The sequence below is a fragment of the Cebus imitator genome, unplaced genomic scaffold (genome assembly GCF_001604975.1).
Source record: "Cebus imitator isolate Cc_AM_T3 unplaced genomic scaffold, Cebus_imitator-1.0 Scaffold0, whole genome shotgun sequence".
NCBI lineage: Eukaryota > Metazoa > Chordata > Mammalia > Primates > Cebidae > Cebus > Cebus imitator.
Genome location: NW_016107315.1, coordinates 15,973,735 through 15,989,027, shown reverse-complemented (window position 1 = coordinate 15,989,027; position 15,293 = coordinate 15,973,735). Strand labels below are relative to the sequence as shown.

Here is a 15,293-nt window from a genome sequence, read left to right as displayed (position 1 = left end):
CCACAATCCGTCCGCTCCCCTCAGGCCCACCGTCCCTGAGGAAGCCCAGATGGCCTCTCCTTCAGCCCTGGGCTTCACTGCCACCGCTTCTGTCCTCTTGAGTGCGGCCATCTCTTCTTGCTAGCTTGCTTACTTGCTTGTCACAGGATCTGGGCTGCCCTGACTTCCTAATTAGCTCTTTTCAATGTTGTAGCTTTGCAATTTCTCTTGATTTCCACTGCCCATTTAAATGCCTTATTTTCATTTTTGCAGCATTCCTTTAAACTTCCTGTCACCTCGTTGGTTTCTATTGTGATGTGTGACAGGTAGCTGGCTTAAAAGAGTGAATTTCCATATTCTCCTTACAGATTTGCATTTTCCCATCAACTGGAGAAATGACAGCAGAATCAATGAAATAGCTGGTGGGCAGAAAGGTGCACTGAAGAATGTAAGTGGCTCCTTTTGCGATATGAGAGCTCAGGGAGGCCAATCTCAGAAGCTGGCGGTGCGGGAAGAACTTTGTAGTTAATAGAAACTTTGATTCCTACATCACTGCCACCCAATGCACCCCATCACCCTTAATTTGTATTTGACCTTGCCTAGGATAGCCTATTCTGGAAGATAATTCTTAAGTTTTGGTTGTAGTTTCAGTGACATGTTCCATCTGGTTCCACTTCGTCTCATTCGCTACTGGATGGTCTTTGCATGTCACGAGTCAGTGCTCACCATTTTCAGGTGCCCCTGTCTTTCTCAAGAAAACTTTCAGTTTCTTCAGCAAAACCCTTCAGCCAGGTTTCACAGACATGTCCCGCAGACTGTGACATTTTCACTCACATATCTACAACACACACACACAAAGACACAGCCCCCTCCAAGATTCATAGCAATCCATTCCTAATTCTATAGCTCACTTCTTTCTTACTGACCTTTGAGTGGATTACAATCGCCCTTGCCTTAATCACTAATTTACAATGAGTTATACATGGAAAACCGTACGTATTAGATTAATATTCTCCCTTGCATAAGCGTATCACCGTCATCTTCAAACACCACCCAAATGGGGAGCCGCAAGCATTTTCAGCTGCACTTCAAGTGTCCACCTCATCTTGTGAGGGGGCGGGGAAAGGCTTTTCTTTTCTTTCTTTCTTTATTTTTGAGACACAGTCTCACTCTGTCACCCAGGCTGGAGTTCAGTGGTTCGATCTCAGATTACTGAACCCCAGTTTCAAGCAATTCTCCTGCCTCAGCCTCCCAAGTAGCTGGGATTACAGGCACCTGCCACCATGCCCAGCTAATTTTTGTATTTTTAGTAGAGACAGGTTTCACCATATTGATCAGGCTGGTCTTGAACTCCTGACCGCAAGTGATTCCCCACCATTCCTATCCCTGGCCTCCGCCTCCGGAAGTGCTAGGATTACAGGCGTGAGCCACCACGTCTGGCCGAAAACTTCCTTTTCATTCTGACAGACCCAGATTCAACCTCTGAGTCTCTTTCTCTGCAGCACAGTGGTAACTACCTCGTGGACTATTACAGAATTAAATAAGATTTCATGGGGCGGCCTCACTCAAAGTGGCATCCCTGTAAACATTCACTCTTCTCCCCTTTAAATCGGGGCCATGTGTGGAGAGAGGCCGTGTCTCTTCCACCCTCATCCTCCTTTGCGTCACCGTCCTGGTGTTTTCCCTGTCACTACTGGCTTTCCAGGAACCTCTTGGGCTGAGCTGGCTGCACATCCCTTCCAGCAGCAGTCAGCTGTGCTCCTGTTGGTGTTGCTGTGGATGGGACTGTCTCCCTGCTGAGGAGCCCCCCACACTCTCCCAGGACACTTCTTCCTCTTCCTTCTATACGACTCACCCCGCCTGATCCTGCGGTGATTTGCTGAGCACATACTAAGCACCTGGCCGCCCTGTGCCCTGTGCCACTGCACCAGGTCCTGGCTCAGGGGGTTCTGGTAGGCACCCGGGTCAGAGCCAGCCATGCTGCCCACGCACCCCATGCAGGGTTCTGGGCCAAGGGCCCATCCTGGCTAACAAGGCTCAGTTTCCCTCTGACCCCATACATGAGGGGTCAGGTGAGAGCCCTTTCTAGAAAAGCAAGTTTCCCCTGCCCCTTGGCTTGTGAGGTTGGTGGCGGGGAGGGTGTCTTGCTTTGACATGGAGAGGGACCCATCAGAGCCTTTAGAAATGGGATTCTCTGCCTACTTGCATGGGCACTCAGTGGAGCCACTGCTCATGAAGCAGACAGCTGCTTTGCAGTGACGAATACACCAGACGTGAGGGAGACTCGTGGAATGAGTCACAGTGGAAGGCTATAGCACAGTCATCTACAGCAGAAGCGCTCCCAGAGAGTCATTTGCCAGGTCATACAGCAAAACAATGACCTCAGCCCCCAGGGCACTGCGGCCTATGAGAAGCGGGGCATCTGTCCTGAGAGCTGGGCAGGCTCTGGGAGGGCCAGCTGCCCTGGCACCTGAAGCACTTCCTGGGGAGAGCAGGGAACAAGAGGGTGCATGTGGAGGTCAAATGTGGAATTGGCTTCCTGGATAATTCCCTCCCTCCATCCCCGATCCCATCCCTTATTCTCCCCATCCTCCCTGGAGGTACAAGGAGAAAACTGCCACTGAGAAGGAGGCTGGGGCTTAGGGAGGCAGAGGCTTAGGGAAGTGGGAAGTTAGGGAGGCAGAGATTATGGAGGCTGGGATTAGGGAGGGCAGGGGTTGTAAACCCGCACTGCCTGCTCCCTCCCCAGCCAGGCAGGTGTCCTATCTCTGGCTGGCTCCTTCCTGGCCTCCTTTCCCTGTCACATGGAGTGGGTTATCTCTCCGCCCCCTCCTCCTCTATGTAGTTGTTGAGCACTGGTTTTCACCTTCTGCTGTGAACCGAATGCTTGTGTCCCCGCAACCCCAAATTCCCATGTTGAAACCCGAACCCTGATGTGTTGGGATTTGGAGGTGGGGCCTTGGGGAAGGGATTAGCCTTAGATGAGGTCAGGAGGGTGGGCCCTGCCAGTGGGATTAGGGCCTTCAGGAAAAGAGAAAGAGGCCAGGCACGGTGGCTCAGGCCTGATATCCAAGCACTTTGGGAGGCCGAGGTGGGCAAATCGCTGGAGCTCAGAAGTTCAAGACCAGCCTTGGCAACAGAGCCAAACCCCATCTCTACAAAAAATTAAAAAATTAGGCAGGTGTGGTGGCACACACCTGTAGTCCCAGATATTCGAGAGGCTGAGGCAGGAGAATCGCTTGATTCTGGGAGGTCCAGACACTCCAGCCTGGGTGACAGAGTGAGACTGTGTCTCGAAAAAAAAGAAAGAACCAGGAAGAGACAGAAGCTCCATCTCTATGCCACGTGAGGATACAAGGAGAGGGTAGGCTTCTGCAAACCGGGACATGACCCCTCCCAAGACATCAGATCTGCTGGTACCTTGATCACGGACTTCTCAGCCTCCAGAGCTGTGAGAAATAAACATTGATTGTTTAAGCCACTCCGTCTATGGTGTTCTATGACACAGCCCAAGCTGACTAAGACACCCTCCAAGGACAGGCAGTAGGGCATCCCTGGGGGAGTATAGCCAACCCCTGTGCTCTCCAGATACACAAGATCTTCCTCCCTGTCTCTGCCCGGTGAGTCACAGCCTGCGGGGTTGACAGCTGCTCCTCCTCCTGCTGCTGCGGCACCCATGGAGGACCCCTGTGCACAAACCACATCTCAGTAGAGGCCACCACACTGCACCCCTCTCTTTGCCTTAAGAGGGTTGCTAACTCCTGGGAGTAGAATCGCCAGTTTTAACAAATGAAAATACAGGTTTCCCAGTTCCACTGCAATTTCAGGGAATCAATAACTAATGGTAGAACGTAACTGTGTCCCATGCAGTTCTGGGGATACACTTATACTAACAGATTTTGTCGTTTGCCTGAAATTCAATCGAATCAGGTGTGCTGTATCTTTGTTTGCGGAATCTGGGACCTGTGCCCACTTCAGCCCATCTGGTCACTTGGAGGGAGTGCTGTGACAGTTTATGCTCTTAGGCTGTCCCTACCAGGGCGAAATAATATGACAAATTGATCAGCACATTAGAGTGTTAATAACTCAAAAGGTCCTGGCGTGTGTGGCTCAAGCAGCAATCACAGAGCCCGAGCCCAGAGGGGTGACTGTCTATCTCGCCCTCGGTTTCCCCACCCCTGCAATGCAGGCATCTAACCAGATGACCGCCTAACACCCTTCAGGGCTGGCGCCCGGAGCCTCCTCATGAAGCTGTTGTCATAGTTTGGAATGTGTGAATGTGACCTGGAGAACATTCTGGGTGCAGACGTGAAGATCCAGTATGTCTGATGTGGGCTCAGAAGCCTGCATTTAAAAGTGCATCCTCAGCCGGGTGCGGTGGCTCACACCTGTAATCCCAGCACTTTGGGGGGCTGAGGTGGGCGGATCACGAGGTCAAGAGGTCAAGACTACCCTGGCCAACATGGTGAAACCTTGTCTCTACTAAAAATACAAAAATTAGCAGGGTGTGGAGGCGCATGACTGTAATCCCAACTACTTGGGAGACTGAGGCAGGAGAATCACTTGAACCCAGGAGGCAGAGGTTATAGTGAGCTGAGATCATGCCATTGCACTCCAGCCTGGGTGACGGCGTGAAACTCCATCTCAAAAAAAAAAAAAAAAAGTGCATGTGCTGCCATTCAGATGTTGATAATCTGAAGAAGACAGTTTGGGATACCCTGGTCTTGCATCTATTCTACTCAGCAGGGTGCGTGTGTGTATGGATCCATCGGGTCTGCTTCATTTTTAAAACAGGCTCCCAGAGTGAAAATTCAATTCAACCTAACCCTAGTGAAAGGCTGTCAGGAATCATTGTGAGGCCACCCATGCTTTGGGCTCCCCCAGGCCCCTTCCATCTCCTTGTCTACTCAGCTGTCACCCTCTGTGGACTCGGGTGGGGGCTCCCTGCCCCACCACATGGATGGGACAGCCCGGCCAGCATCTGCACAGAACTCAACTGCAGAAGTGAAAACAGCTCTGTCATCAAACAGGCGGGTGGGCACAACGTGGTAGCCTGGCCCTCGATACAGAGCCATCTTTGAGGCAGGGAGACGGTGTGGGGGCTGCAGCCACACTGGGAGCCTGGATTCTTGGAAATGATCATGGATACTGATGTGAGCAGAAGAAATTGAGAGACACCAGCTTGAGCTCACAGAGCTTTGCAATTCCCCCGTGTAGATGGCCTCAGGCTGCCACTGCACATGTGTCCGGCACTTCTCACCGTCATCTGGTGTCAAGCCAGCATCCCCAGGCTTTGGCACTGTCCCACATGCAACGAAGACTTCAAGCGCACTTCAACTTCCAGTGTTACCAAGAACCTGGTCTCGCCCACTGCCGGCCCACTCTCCAAGGTCACATAGGTTAGTGATTAAGCACACGTGTCTCGGAGCTGGATAACCCAGAAGCGAGCTTTGCATCTACAGCTTGCTCAGAGACCTCATGCCATTTACTTAACCTCCTTTGCAAAATAGAGGTAATGGTCTCCCTTCATGACAGACCTAACCCCAAGGAATGCAATGAGCTGACAGCCTCCAGCAACAGGGGCCGGCACATCAAGGCCGTGTGTTTCCCAGGCAGAGCCTGGCTGATGATGACTGCTGTGGTAGGCTCCTCTACAGACCATTTTGGGCTGGAGTCCCTGCAGCACTCACCAAAAGTTTTCTGAGCAGCATGCGGTCTAAGGATCTTCCTGCCTGACCCTCGTTCTGCCTCTCTCTCCTTTCATAGGTGTCAGACCTGCATCATGACCTGAGGCTCCCTTTGCCCACTTCTACTTAGTTTGCATTTTGTTCACAGGCATTACCCCTTGTAAATCTCCAGCACGTATAACGACATCTTGGCATATTCTTCCCGAGGACCCAGCTGATGAATCATCCCCAGTCTCAGGGTCCCGTCCACCCGCATCAGGACCCTGCTGTTAGCATGGGGAGTTAGCTGCGGGTCTGCATTCAGCCTGTGGTAGCTCCACCACACGTGCGATCAACTCCAGACCTCATTTTCAGTACAGCCTGTCCTCTGTCAGTAGCAGACGAAAGTCATTTTAAATAATGCCATAAAGACCTGTGGCCTCGAAATGACTCCTGTGTTGACAGTTGTGGGCTTAAGCCAATCCTTTTCTCTCTATGGGGTTCCTCATGCAATGAGCAAAAGCAGCCCACTTCACAACCCTGAGCATCCCCACGGCCTCCATGCCTTTGGTTGCCAGGGCTGCTGCATAAGCCAGTGTGTCCCTTTATGCCTGGACCTCATCTCAAGCCACCACAGGCTTAGTAAGGTCTCACCACCCTGCATACCACCAGCCAGGGAGTATCCAGCGAATGATCCCAGTTCAGAACTTCATCCTCAGGGGCTGCTCCGTACGGCTGCTTCTGGTATCAACTTTCCTAGTTTAGGGTTCTCCAGAATCAGAGGCTGAGACAAGGCCCTGGGTGTACATCATTTATTTGAAAGGCAAACATAGAATGGACAAGGGGGTGATGCAGAGAGAGACACACAAGGAAGGGAGAAAAGCCAGTCCAGGTTGTGGCATCAAATGTGGGCAATTGAGCTCATGCCCACCGGGATCCTTGGAAGTGTCGTGTAGAATACAGCTCAGCAGCAGCCCACCCAGGGAAGCTGGGAAATTTACACACCAGTGCTTTTCCCCCATTGGTTAAGGGTTGCCCTGGGGGGCTTTCAACTCCCAGAATTTCAGGATGAGGCAGCTCTGCACCCTGGCTGGGCAAGCTCTTACTGCACTGAAAAGCACAAAACAAGACCAAGCTATCAATGCCAGGGCTTGTGGTAGGGACGTGTCAGCAGGAATGACTGTCCACGGCAGCTGGGGATGCCCAGCGGGGGCCTGGGGCTTGCTGGTAGGCTGAAGCAGCATCTGGTATAGATGATCTAACCCGTACCTCTCAGACTGCCACTTAGGTCCCTGGGAGTGCGTACTGGGAGTGCCCCAGGGCCCATCATCGCCGTGAGACAATGCTTGGAGCATACTTTTCCTTGCAGTTTTGTGGGGATGCATCATTTTTATTTTTTAGCAAGTGAATATTACAGATTGGAATGCAAACCTCACAAGAATTTTTTTTCAGCTTTTATTTCAGATTTGGGGATACACGAGCACGTTTGTTACTTGAGTGTATTGCGTGATGCTGAGGTTTGGCATGCTCACCCAAGCAGTGAGCATAGGACCCAAGAGAGAGCATTTCAATCCTCCCCAGGACCTATCGCTGCCATCTGTATGTCCATGCATATCCAATGGTTAGTTCCCACTAGTGAGAACTTCCAGTATTTGTTTTTGTTTTTGCTATTGTTTTTATTTTTGTTTGAGATGGAGTCTTGCTCTGTCACCCAGGCTGGAGTGCAGTGGCACAATCTCCACTCACTGCAACCTCAGCCTCCTGGGTTCAAGCAATTCTCATGTCTCAGACTCCCTAATAGCTGGGACTACAGGCATACGCCACCATGCCCAGCTAATTTTTTTGTATTTTTAGTGGAGATGGGGCTTCACCACGTTGGCCAGGCTGGTCTTGAACTCCTGGCTTCAAGTGATCCACCTGCCTTGGCCTCCCGCAGTGCTAGGATTATAAGCGTGAGGCATCATTCCCTGCTCCAGTGTTTGGTTTTCTGTTTCTGTGTTCATTGTTAATTTGCTTAGACGTTAACCTCTGGCTGCATTTGTGTGGCTGCAGAAGACATGATTTCATTCTTCGGTGTAACTGTGTAGTATTCCGTGGCGTATATTTACCACGTATGCTTTATCCAATGCACTGTTGATGGGCACCTGGGCTGATTCCACATCTCCACTATTGTAAATAGTGCTGCAGTGAACATGTGAGTGCAGGTGTGTTATTTTCTAGGGTATAGTTACCCAGTAATAGGATTTCTGGATGGAATGGTAGTCTTGTTTTCAGTTCTTTGAGAAATCTCCAAAATGCTTTCCACAGTGGCTGAACTCATGTACACTCCCACCACCAGTGTGTAAGTGTGTCCTTCTCTCCGCAGCCTTGCCTGCATCTATTATTTTTTGACCTTTTAATAATAGCCACTCTGACTGGCACTTCACCAGACTTTAAAAATGAAATGTGAAACTTCAGAAAAACCTCATGCTCGACGTTGGCTGCTTGGCCTGCCCTCCTAGGTCCTCTTCATTCTAGTGGAAGAGACTGACAAGAGGAGTGTGTATCGTTTGAAGCCACCCAAGATATCGAAGCAAGCACGAGTGACAACCAGATTTGCAGTGCAGGGGAGAGGCTGGCAGCAGAGAGAGTTCGGGGCCTTCAGCGGCGTCACTGGGGACCCAGAGCACGCAACACACACTCTAGGGCACAGTGACGACAGCAGACAAAATGAAGGCCTCATTCTGGGGACCAGGGAAGGCATTCAGAAACCCATCCTGCAATGAGTGACACATTCAGACTTAGAGATCTGCTCTGAGCAGAGCACCATGAGGGAATACGCAGCAGGAAGGTGAGCACCAGCCCAGAACCAGGCAGGCACTGACCAGTGCCCTCAGGAAGCGACACTGGATTTGAACGCTGAAGGGTGAGCAGAAATAACTTAGGTAAAGATAGGGAAGAAGAGCCTCCTAGACACAGGCAACAGCGTATACAAACGTCAGGAAGACAGAGGAGCCTGGGACGTTGGAGGAAGGGATGGGCAAGGGGCTGAGTGCAAGGAGTGGAGCTGGTCTGCAGCTAAGAGAGGTCACCGGCAGGTTGTAAGTGGCGATGCTATGTAATGAGACTTGCAATTTTGAAAAGACCAAAATTGCAAGTCTCATTACATAGCATCCCTACTATGTATCCCAGTTTGGCTGTGGCATGGAGAGTGACATGAGGAAGGTAAGAGCAGCAGTGGGGAAGTGTGTTAGGGAATTAATGTGTTAATCCAGGCAGGAGAGGCTCACAGCTCAGATCAGGGTAGCCGAAGTAAATCAGTAGATACAAAAGGAATTGGGCAGCTGCTGGCCATCCTTACAGGTAGAACTGACTGATACCGACCAGAGGCAGCCAAATGCCTAGGCAGATAGGGGCAGGTCCCCAGTGAAACACCATGTCCAAGCTGAAGACAGTCCTGGGTAAAACCTCGGACCAGAGTGAGAACTTCTGTTCCTGTTTACCTGCCCTTCCCCTATTCTAAGTCCATAGAAACACTGGACCCAGACATACAAGGAATTTCCCACCTTCAGGTAGGGGGACCACCCCCGCATCCCCTCTCCGCTGAAAGCCCTTTCATAACGAAATAAAACTTTCTGCCTTGCTCATTCTTTGATTGGCTCATTCTTCTTGGATACTGGACAAGATCTTGGGAACTGGTGAACAAGCCAAACTCTGCCCAAGCAGGCTGAGTGGACGGGCCGTCTCCTGCAGCAGTTAGCATGGCCGAGAGAGGCCCAGGTTGGGTGTTGCTGGCTGGAGGTCCCCAGCTTGCAAAGTGACCAAGAAAAAAATCCTGCATCAACAGGGCCAGTGAGGAATGGAAGAAAGGGACTGCGCTGGGTGAGAGGTGTCAAGATTGGCATTCTCATTTGGGACCCAAAGACTAAATGATGATCACATTTGCTAAGAAAACACGGGAGAAAGATTGTGCTTGAAAAAGAGCTAAGTTCCTTTTTTTCTGTGCTGAATGTTATCTTAGTCCATTTTCTGTTGTTTGTAACAGAGTACCTGAAACGGGGTGATTTATAAAGGGAAGGAATTTATTTTTTATGAAGGGCTGAGGAGTCCAAGGTTAAGGAGCTGCCCCTGGTGAGGGTCTTCTTGCTGGCAGGGAGTCTGTAGAGGCCTGAGGTGGCACAAAGCATCCCCACAGGAACCCATTCATCCACCAACTCATTAATCTGTGAATCCACCAATCCACAAGTAAATTAATCCATTCACCACAGTAGGACCCTCATGACCCAATCACCTCTTAAAGGCCGCATCTCTCAGTTCTGCCATGTTGGGGATTGTGGCTCAGCATGAGCTTTGGAGGGGACAAACATCCAAAGCATAGTCCATGGGAAGCCTCTGCAAGGCATCCAAGGAAGCTACTGGACTGAATCAAAAGCCCGAGGAGGAGGAGGGGGAGAACACAAGGGCAGGAGACAAACTAGTGGAACCAGGTGTCCAGGCCATCAAAGACTGAGGCAAGAGCACTTCCAGGACGTCGGGAGGAGTGTGGTATGCTGCCGAGCAGGGGAGTGCAAGGGGAACAGTGCCCCTTAGCAAGGGCTGTTGCCAGGGTATGGGTGCAGAGGCCAGTGTCAAGGGGCTGAGCGGGCACGAGGCAAGAGGATTGACAGGAGGTGCACACGATTCAGTTCCTGGAATAGTGGCTGTGACATGGAGGTGAGAACCAGGGCAGCAGGTGTCTGCAGGGAAATGAGCTGGGTGGAGATGATGCTGGAGTTTCTGATTGTGAGCTGATGTTAAGGTACGAGACACTGAGGCATGCCTAAGCGCGGATGGGAAATGTCTGCTGGAGAGGAGGAAACAGAAGATGCCAACGGCAAAGAGAGTCCCCGGGGTGTGGGGCCAGGGTAGGTGGGAGTGGGAACGCAGAGCCTGAGGCGGGATGAAGTAGAGACCCCCTTTCCACAGGGTGCTCGCTCTCCCTGCTCTCCCGCCACCTGTCCTGCACCCTTTTCTCTGCCTTTTGGAAAGTCCTCCCTGTCTTCCATTCCCCAGAAGAAGTCACTCCCCCTTCGTTCTTCACACTCAACCTAAGCCACCCTGCTCCCTCTTCCCACTGAATGCTCGGGTCTCCCTCAGTGGTGGTGCGCACCTGTAGTCCTAGCGACTCAGGAGGCTGAGGCAGGAGAATCGCTCATTATTCACGCCAGGTAATTACCAGTGTTTTCTCAAAGTGCCAAAGGCCTTAGTCACCTCACCGGGTGGCCCAGTGGTCCAGGTGGCACTTTCTCTTTCTGTGACCCCTCAGCACCCGGCTCTGTCCTGATGGAAAGATCTACACAGGAGGTGGCCAAGGAGGAGATCTCGTGCTCGTGACTTCCCTGTGCCATCGGGACTTCAGTCCTGAATGAACACTCAAAGAGTGACGGATGTCCCGCTGCCAAGATCCATGTTTCTCGTGAGGACAAGGACAGAAGGACAGAGGCTCGGCCACTGGCCATTAAGGAAAGCACAAGACAAGTGCAGGGTGGTGGGCCCAGGAGCACACGGGGCATGGAGCACACCCACCCTGTCCTGTGGGTGGCCTCTCACCAAACATGTCAGACTAAGAAAGGCAGGCGCGCATCTCAGAAGCCATTAGGAGATGCTGAGAGCAGATGGGGCGCAAACACCACAGGGCACTCATGCCCACCCTGAGCAGGTGTTCATCAGCTGCTCAATAAAAAAGAAGAAGAAGAAGAAGAAAAAAATACAGGGAAGAGGATTGGCAGGTGGAAGAGAAATAACCAGCCCCTGGCCACTCAGGGGCGTCCTGGGAGTCCATGCCCAGGCAATGTGGACTGCAGGCGGTTCCCACCTTCAGATGACTTGTGAATCACACCTGCCTTTGGAATTCTTGGGGAGAGTTAGCATAGTTGGAACAGTGCCTGAAATATAGCAAACCTAAGTGTTAAATACGATAATAAAACCATAGTAAGAGTAGCTACTATTATCCTTCCAAAGCAAGAGGTGCAGACAAATAAACCTGAATCTGACCAATGTATTGGCTTCCCAGAGTTTTGTACGAATAACTCATTTAAACTCTGATTGTTTTACTCTGGAAAATGAAAACACTCTGACTTGCAGGGCAGGGTTGTTGGGGAGATAACAGAAGATACTATGGTAGAGTTGACAGAGCCCCTAGGACGCCACAGGGGAGTGGGAGCAGCCTCTGCTGGGGAAGAAGGGCCTTCAGTGAACACACACCTTCACTCCACAGCCCTCTGTACACACTGTGATGGCTGGTTGTATGTTCACTTGCCTTGATCACGGCGTCCAGATATTTAGTCTAACATTGTTCTAGGTGTTTCTGTGATTGTGGTTTTCAGATGAAATAAACATTAGATCAGCAGAGTTTTAGTGAAGCAGGTTGGCCTCCGTAATGCAGGCAGGCCTCATCCAAGCAGCTGAAGACAATGAAGGCCTGAAGAGAATGAAAGACTCAGCTCCCCCAGTAGGAAGGAAGTCCCCAGCAGATGACCTCGGAGTGACGGGCTGCGCTGGCTTCCTCCTGGGTCTGTGGTCTGCCAGCCCGCCCTGCAGATTTTGGATTAGCCAGCCTCTTCAATTCCTTAGGCTCAGTCTCTCTCTATGCACACACCGTATTGGTTCTGTTTCTCTAGAGGGCCTTGACTGCTATGGATATAAAGCTCCCTCTGATTGTCAGAAGGATGCAAATGAGGCAACCTAGCCACCCAGGGGCCCAGTGGTCAAGGCGGGAAATGAGGTGGCCTCCAGTCAGCGCCAGAGCTATTTCTCAACAGTACTTTTTTTGGCTTTTTGAGATGGAGTCTGGCTTCCTCGCCAGGGTGGAGTGCAGTGGTGCGATCTTGGCTCACTACAACCTCTGTCTCCTGGGTTCAAGCGATTCTCCTGCCTCAGCCTCCTGAGTAGCTGGGACTACAGGTGCGCACCACTATGCCCAGCTAACTTTTGTATTTTTAGTAGAGATGGGGTTTCACCATGTTGGCCAGTGTGGTCTCGATCTCTTGACTTCATGGTCTACCCACCTCGGCTTCCCAGAGTGCTGGGATTACAGGCGTGAGCCGCCACGTGTGGCCAACAGTACTTTTTTTCTGATCATAGCTGAGCTCACATGCTGACCCCAGCAGCCTGTCTCTAAGCACTGTGACTCCAGGAAGGAAAGGCCTGGAGAGACCTCGACCAAGGCCTCAGTGGGCAGGGAGAGAATTTATTCTTTGCAAAATGTATGGAGCCCTTGTTACTTACCAGATACCATGTTAGAGACCAGGAATAAAAACAACAATAATGTATCTCAGTGAATCTAAAACACAGTCCATTGTAAGGCACACCATTATTCTGTGTCCCAAGACAGGAAAAAAAGATCTTTAGATTTCATAGATATCAAATGGGGAAAAAATACATCTTGGAATAAACAAAATATGCTAATGGTAACTAAGATATTTAGGACATACTATGTGCAGGTGCTGTTCTTAGCATTTCACATGTGTTGTTTCATTTTATCCACACAGTGAATCTCTGAGATGGAATCTATCATCATCCTATTTTATAGACAGGTGCACTGAGACTCAGGCAGCCCAGATGTCCTGCCCATGTCCACACACAGCTTGTAAGTGGCAGAGTCAGGATTTGAACCCAGTCCCTGCAGCCTGGCTCCATGCTCTCAACAGCACTGCAGAAACTAAAGTTAGAATGGAAGACCGCTCATTCCAAACCTGTCCCATTGTCCGGCACGTCACTGAGAAGCCCACGGCCCATTCCAGCCAGTTCAGTGGCTGCCAATCAGCCTGGCTATAGTGACCACTCTCAAGTGTACCATTAGCTTTTTTTCCTAATTTGAGAAATCAAATAAAATATATCCACAGCAGTTTACAACTCTGTCATGATGTCATTTTGTCAGATGGCAAATTTCTGGAGCGGCTCCAATTCAAAAACGCTATGTCGTTACCTGGATTTATGGAGAGGACATCAAATCGCTTAATTTTATCACAGCCCACAACCACTAAGCAATTATCGCCCACCTACCAGACACCAGGCAGTTGCTGAGGACCAAGATCCAGACTAAACTGAGGGGGCTTCTATTCCCCTGCAGCCTCCGTGAACTCGGGGACCCAAAACAAAGAGACCTGAAACTTGAGAGGAAATGGAAGCGAGCTACGAGGCCCTGCCCTGCGGGTAAGTCTCTCGGATGGTTTATTCTTCTCTGGCAATTTTTCCCCTAGGTATTCATGGCATCTGGGGGCATGTCACCTCAGCAAAGTGATGACGCTGCCACTCAGGTTCCCATGGAAACCAAACTGGGACAAGAGGAACAAAAGGCTCCTCAAGGTCAGTGGTGCAAAGGACATTAGAGACAGAGATGGAGACAGCAAATCCGCCCAAAGAACAGCCATAGACCGGGGCTCCCTCCCTCCCATCACCACAGCTCGGGGCTTTGTCACTCCGGAACACCTGGGCCCTGCACCTTGGGCGCGTGAGCTTCTGGGGAGAGAAGCCTGGGCCTCCAGGGAGGTGCAGGCGCTCCTGGCTCCTGGCTGCCTCCTAGCCCAGGGCTGGCCTGTGTCTGCTTCCAGAGCCACGTGCTGTCTCTGCTGGGATGAATGCATGGCCCCTGTGACCTTCCCCTCCTCAGAGCCCACAAGCTTCCGAGTGCGTCATCTTCATTACTGGCGGAGGGAAATGACTTCCTGGAGTAAGGGACTGCTGCTCCGAGCCCCATCTGGACAAAAGCAGGATGCGGGAGGGACGGATCCGCAGACCCGGGGCCTGCGCCCCAGCCTCCCCTCCGCTGCATTCCCCATGGGCCCTTCGTTCAGTCTCTCCATCGATTTCTCCCTTTCTGAATGCCCAGGCAGAAAGGCAGCCTCTTCTTTCCAAAAGCCTTGTTTCTCAGAAAACCTTTCTGCCTTCTTGAAACCCAGGATTTCGAGGAGGAGGAGGAGGAGGGCTGGCCATTCCCTTGGGACTATTGATCAGGGCTGTCAGTTCCCAGCTCCTTCCAGTGCCCTGGGCTGGGGACAGTCCCCACGCAGCCTCAAGGACCCAGATGCTATCACTGGGTCCTGGCCAGTCTGAAAACTTGGGATGTCAGCACCATGGTGAGAGCAGAGTCGGCCCGTGGCCACGACAGGCAAAAGACATGTTCATTCTTTCCCGTCTCAATTTTCACTACGGGGTCCTTCCCAGCCCAGTGCGGTTATCTGAGCATCACTGCGGGGCTCTGGTCTCCCCAGCCCAGGCCCTGCCTTCTGGCCCTACCACCGGAAGCTTGAGCAGATCTGAAGCTTGCCTTAGGGGAAGATCCCATCCAGGGGAGACCCTGTCTGCAGAAAACAAGAGAACGTGGCTTCTCCTCATTTGTTGTTAGGGCCGGTGCCTAAGGAATAAAAAACAAACAAAACAGGCTATAAACAGAAGCAGTGGTGGCAGCCTGGGCCAGCAGTTATTAGGGTTTTGGTTGTACTTGGATCTGGGAGGGGGAGACTGATGCACCCAGAGTGAGACACCAGGGCTGGGCTGTAACCCACACCCTAGGAGATGCTTTGGGAGACTCAAACTGAAAGCCAGTTGTGTTGAATTTGGGGAAAGCGAGTGGGATGATGGAGTTAGGAGCACCGTCATTGACTGGTCATTAATTAGATATTAACTAGC

At 51.3% G+C, this 15,293-nt stretch overlaps 1 protein-coding gene across 1 annotated transcript; it reads right to left on the bottom strand.

Moving 5' to 3' along the window:
• Positions 1 to 14,623: 14,623 nt before the first annotated feature.
• On the bottom strand, positions 14,624 to 14,998 carry TP53AIP1 (tumor protein p53 regulated apoptosis inducing protein 1). The gene is given in 2 exon segments (XM_037736890.1): positions 14,624 to 14,862; positions 14,865 to 14,998. Coding segments are annotated over 2 exon segments (324 nt in total). The 5' UTR covers positions 14,950 to 14,998.
• Between the last annotated feature and the right edge of the window lie 295 nt (positions 14,999 to 15,293).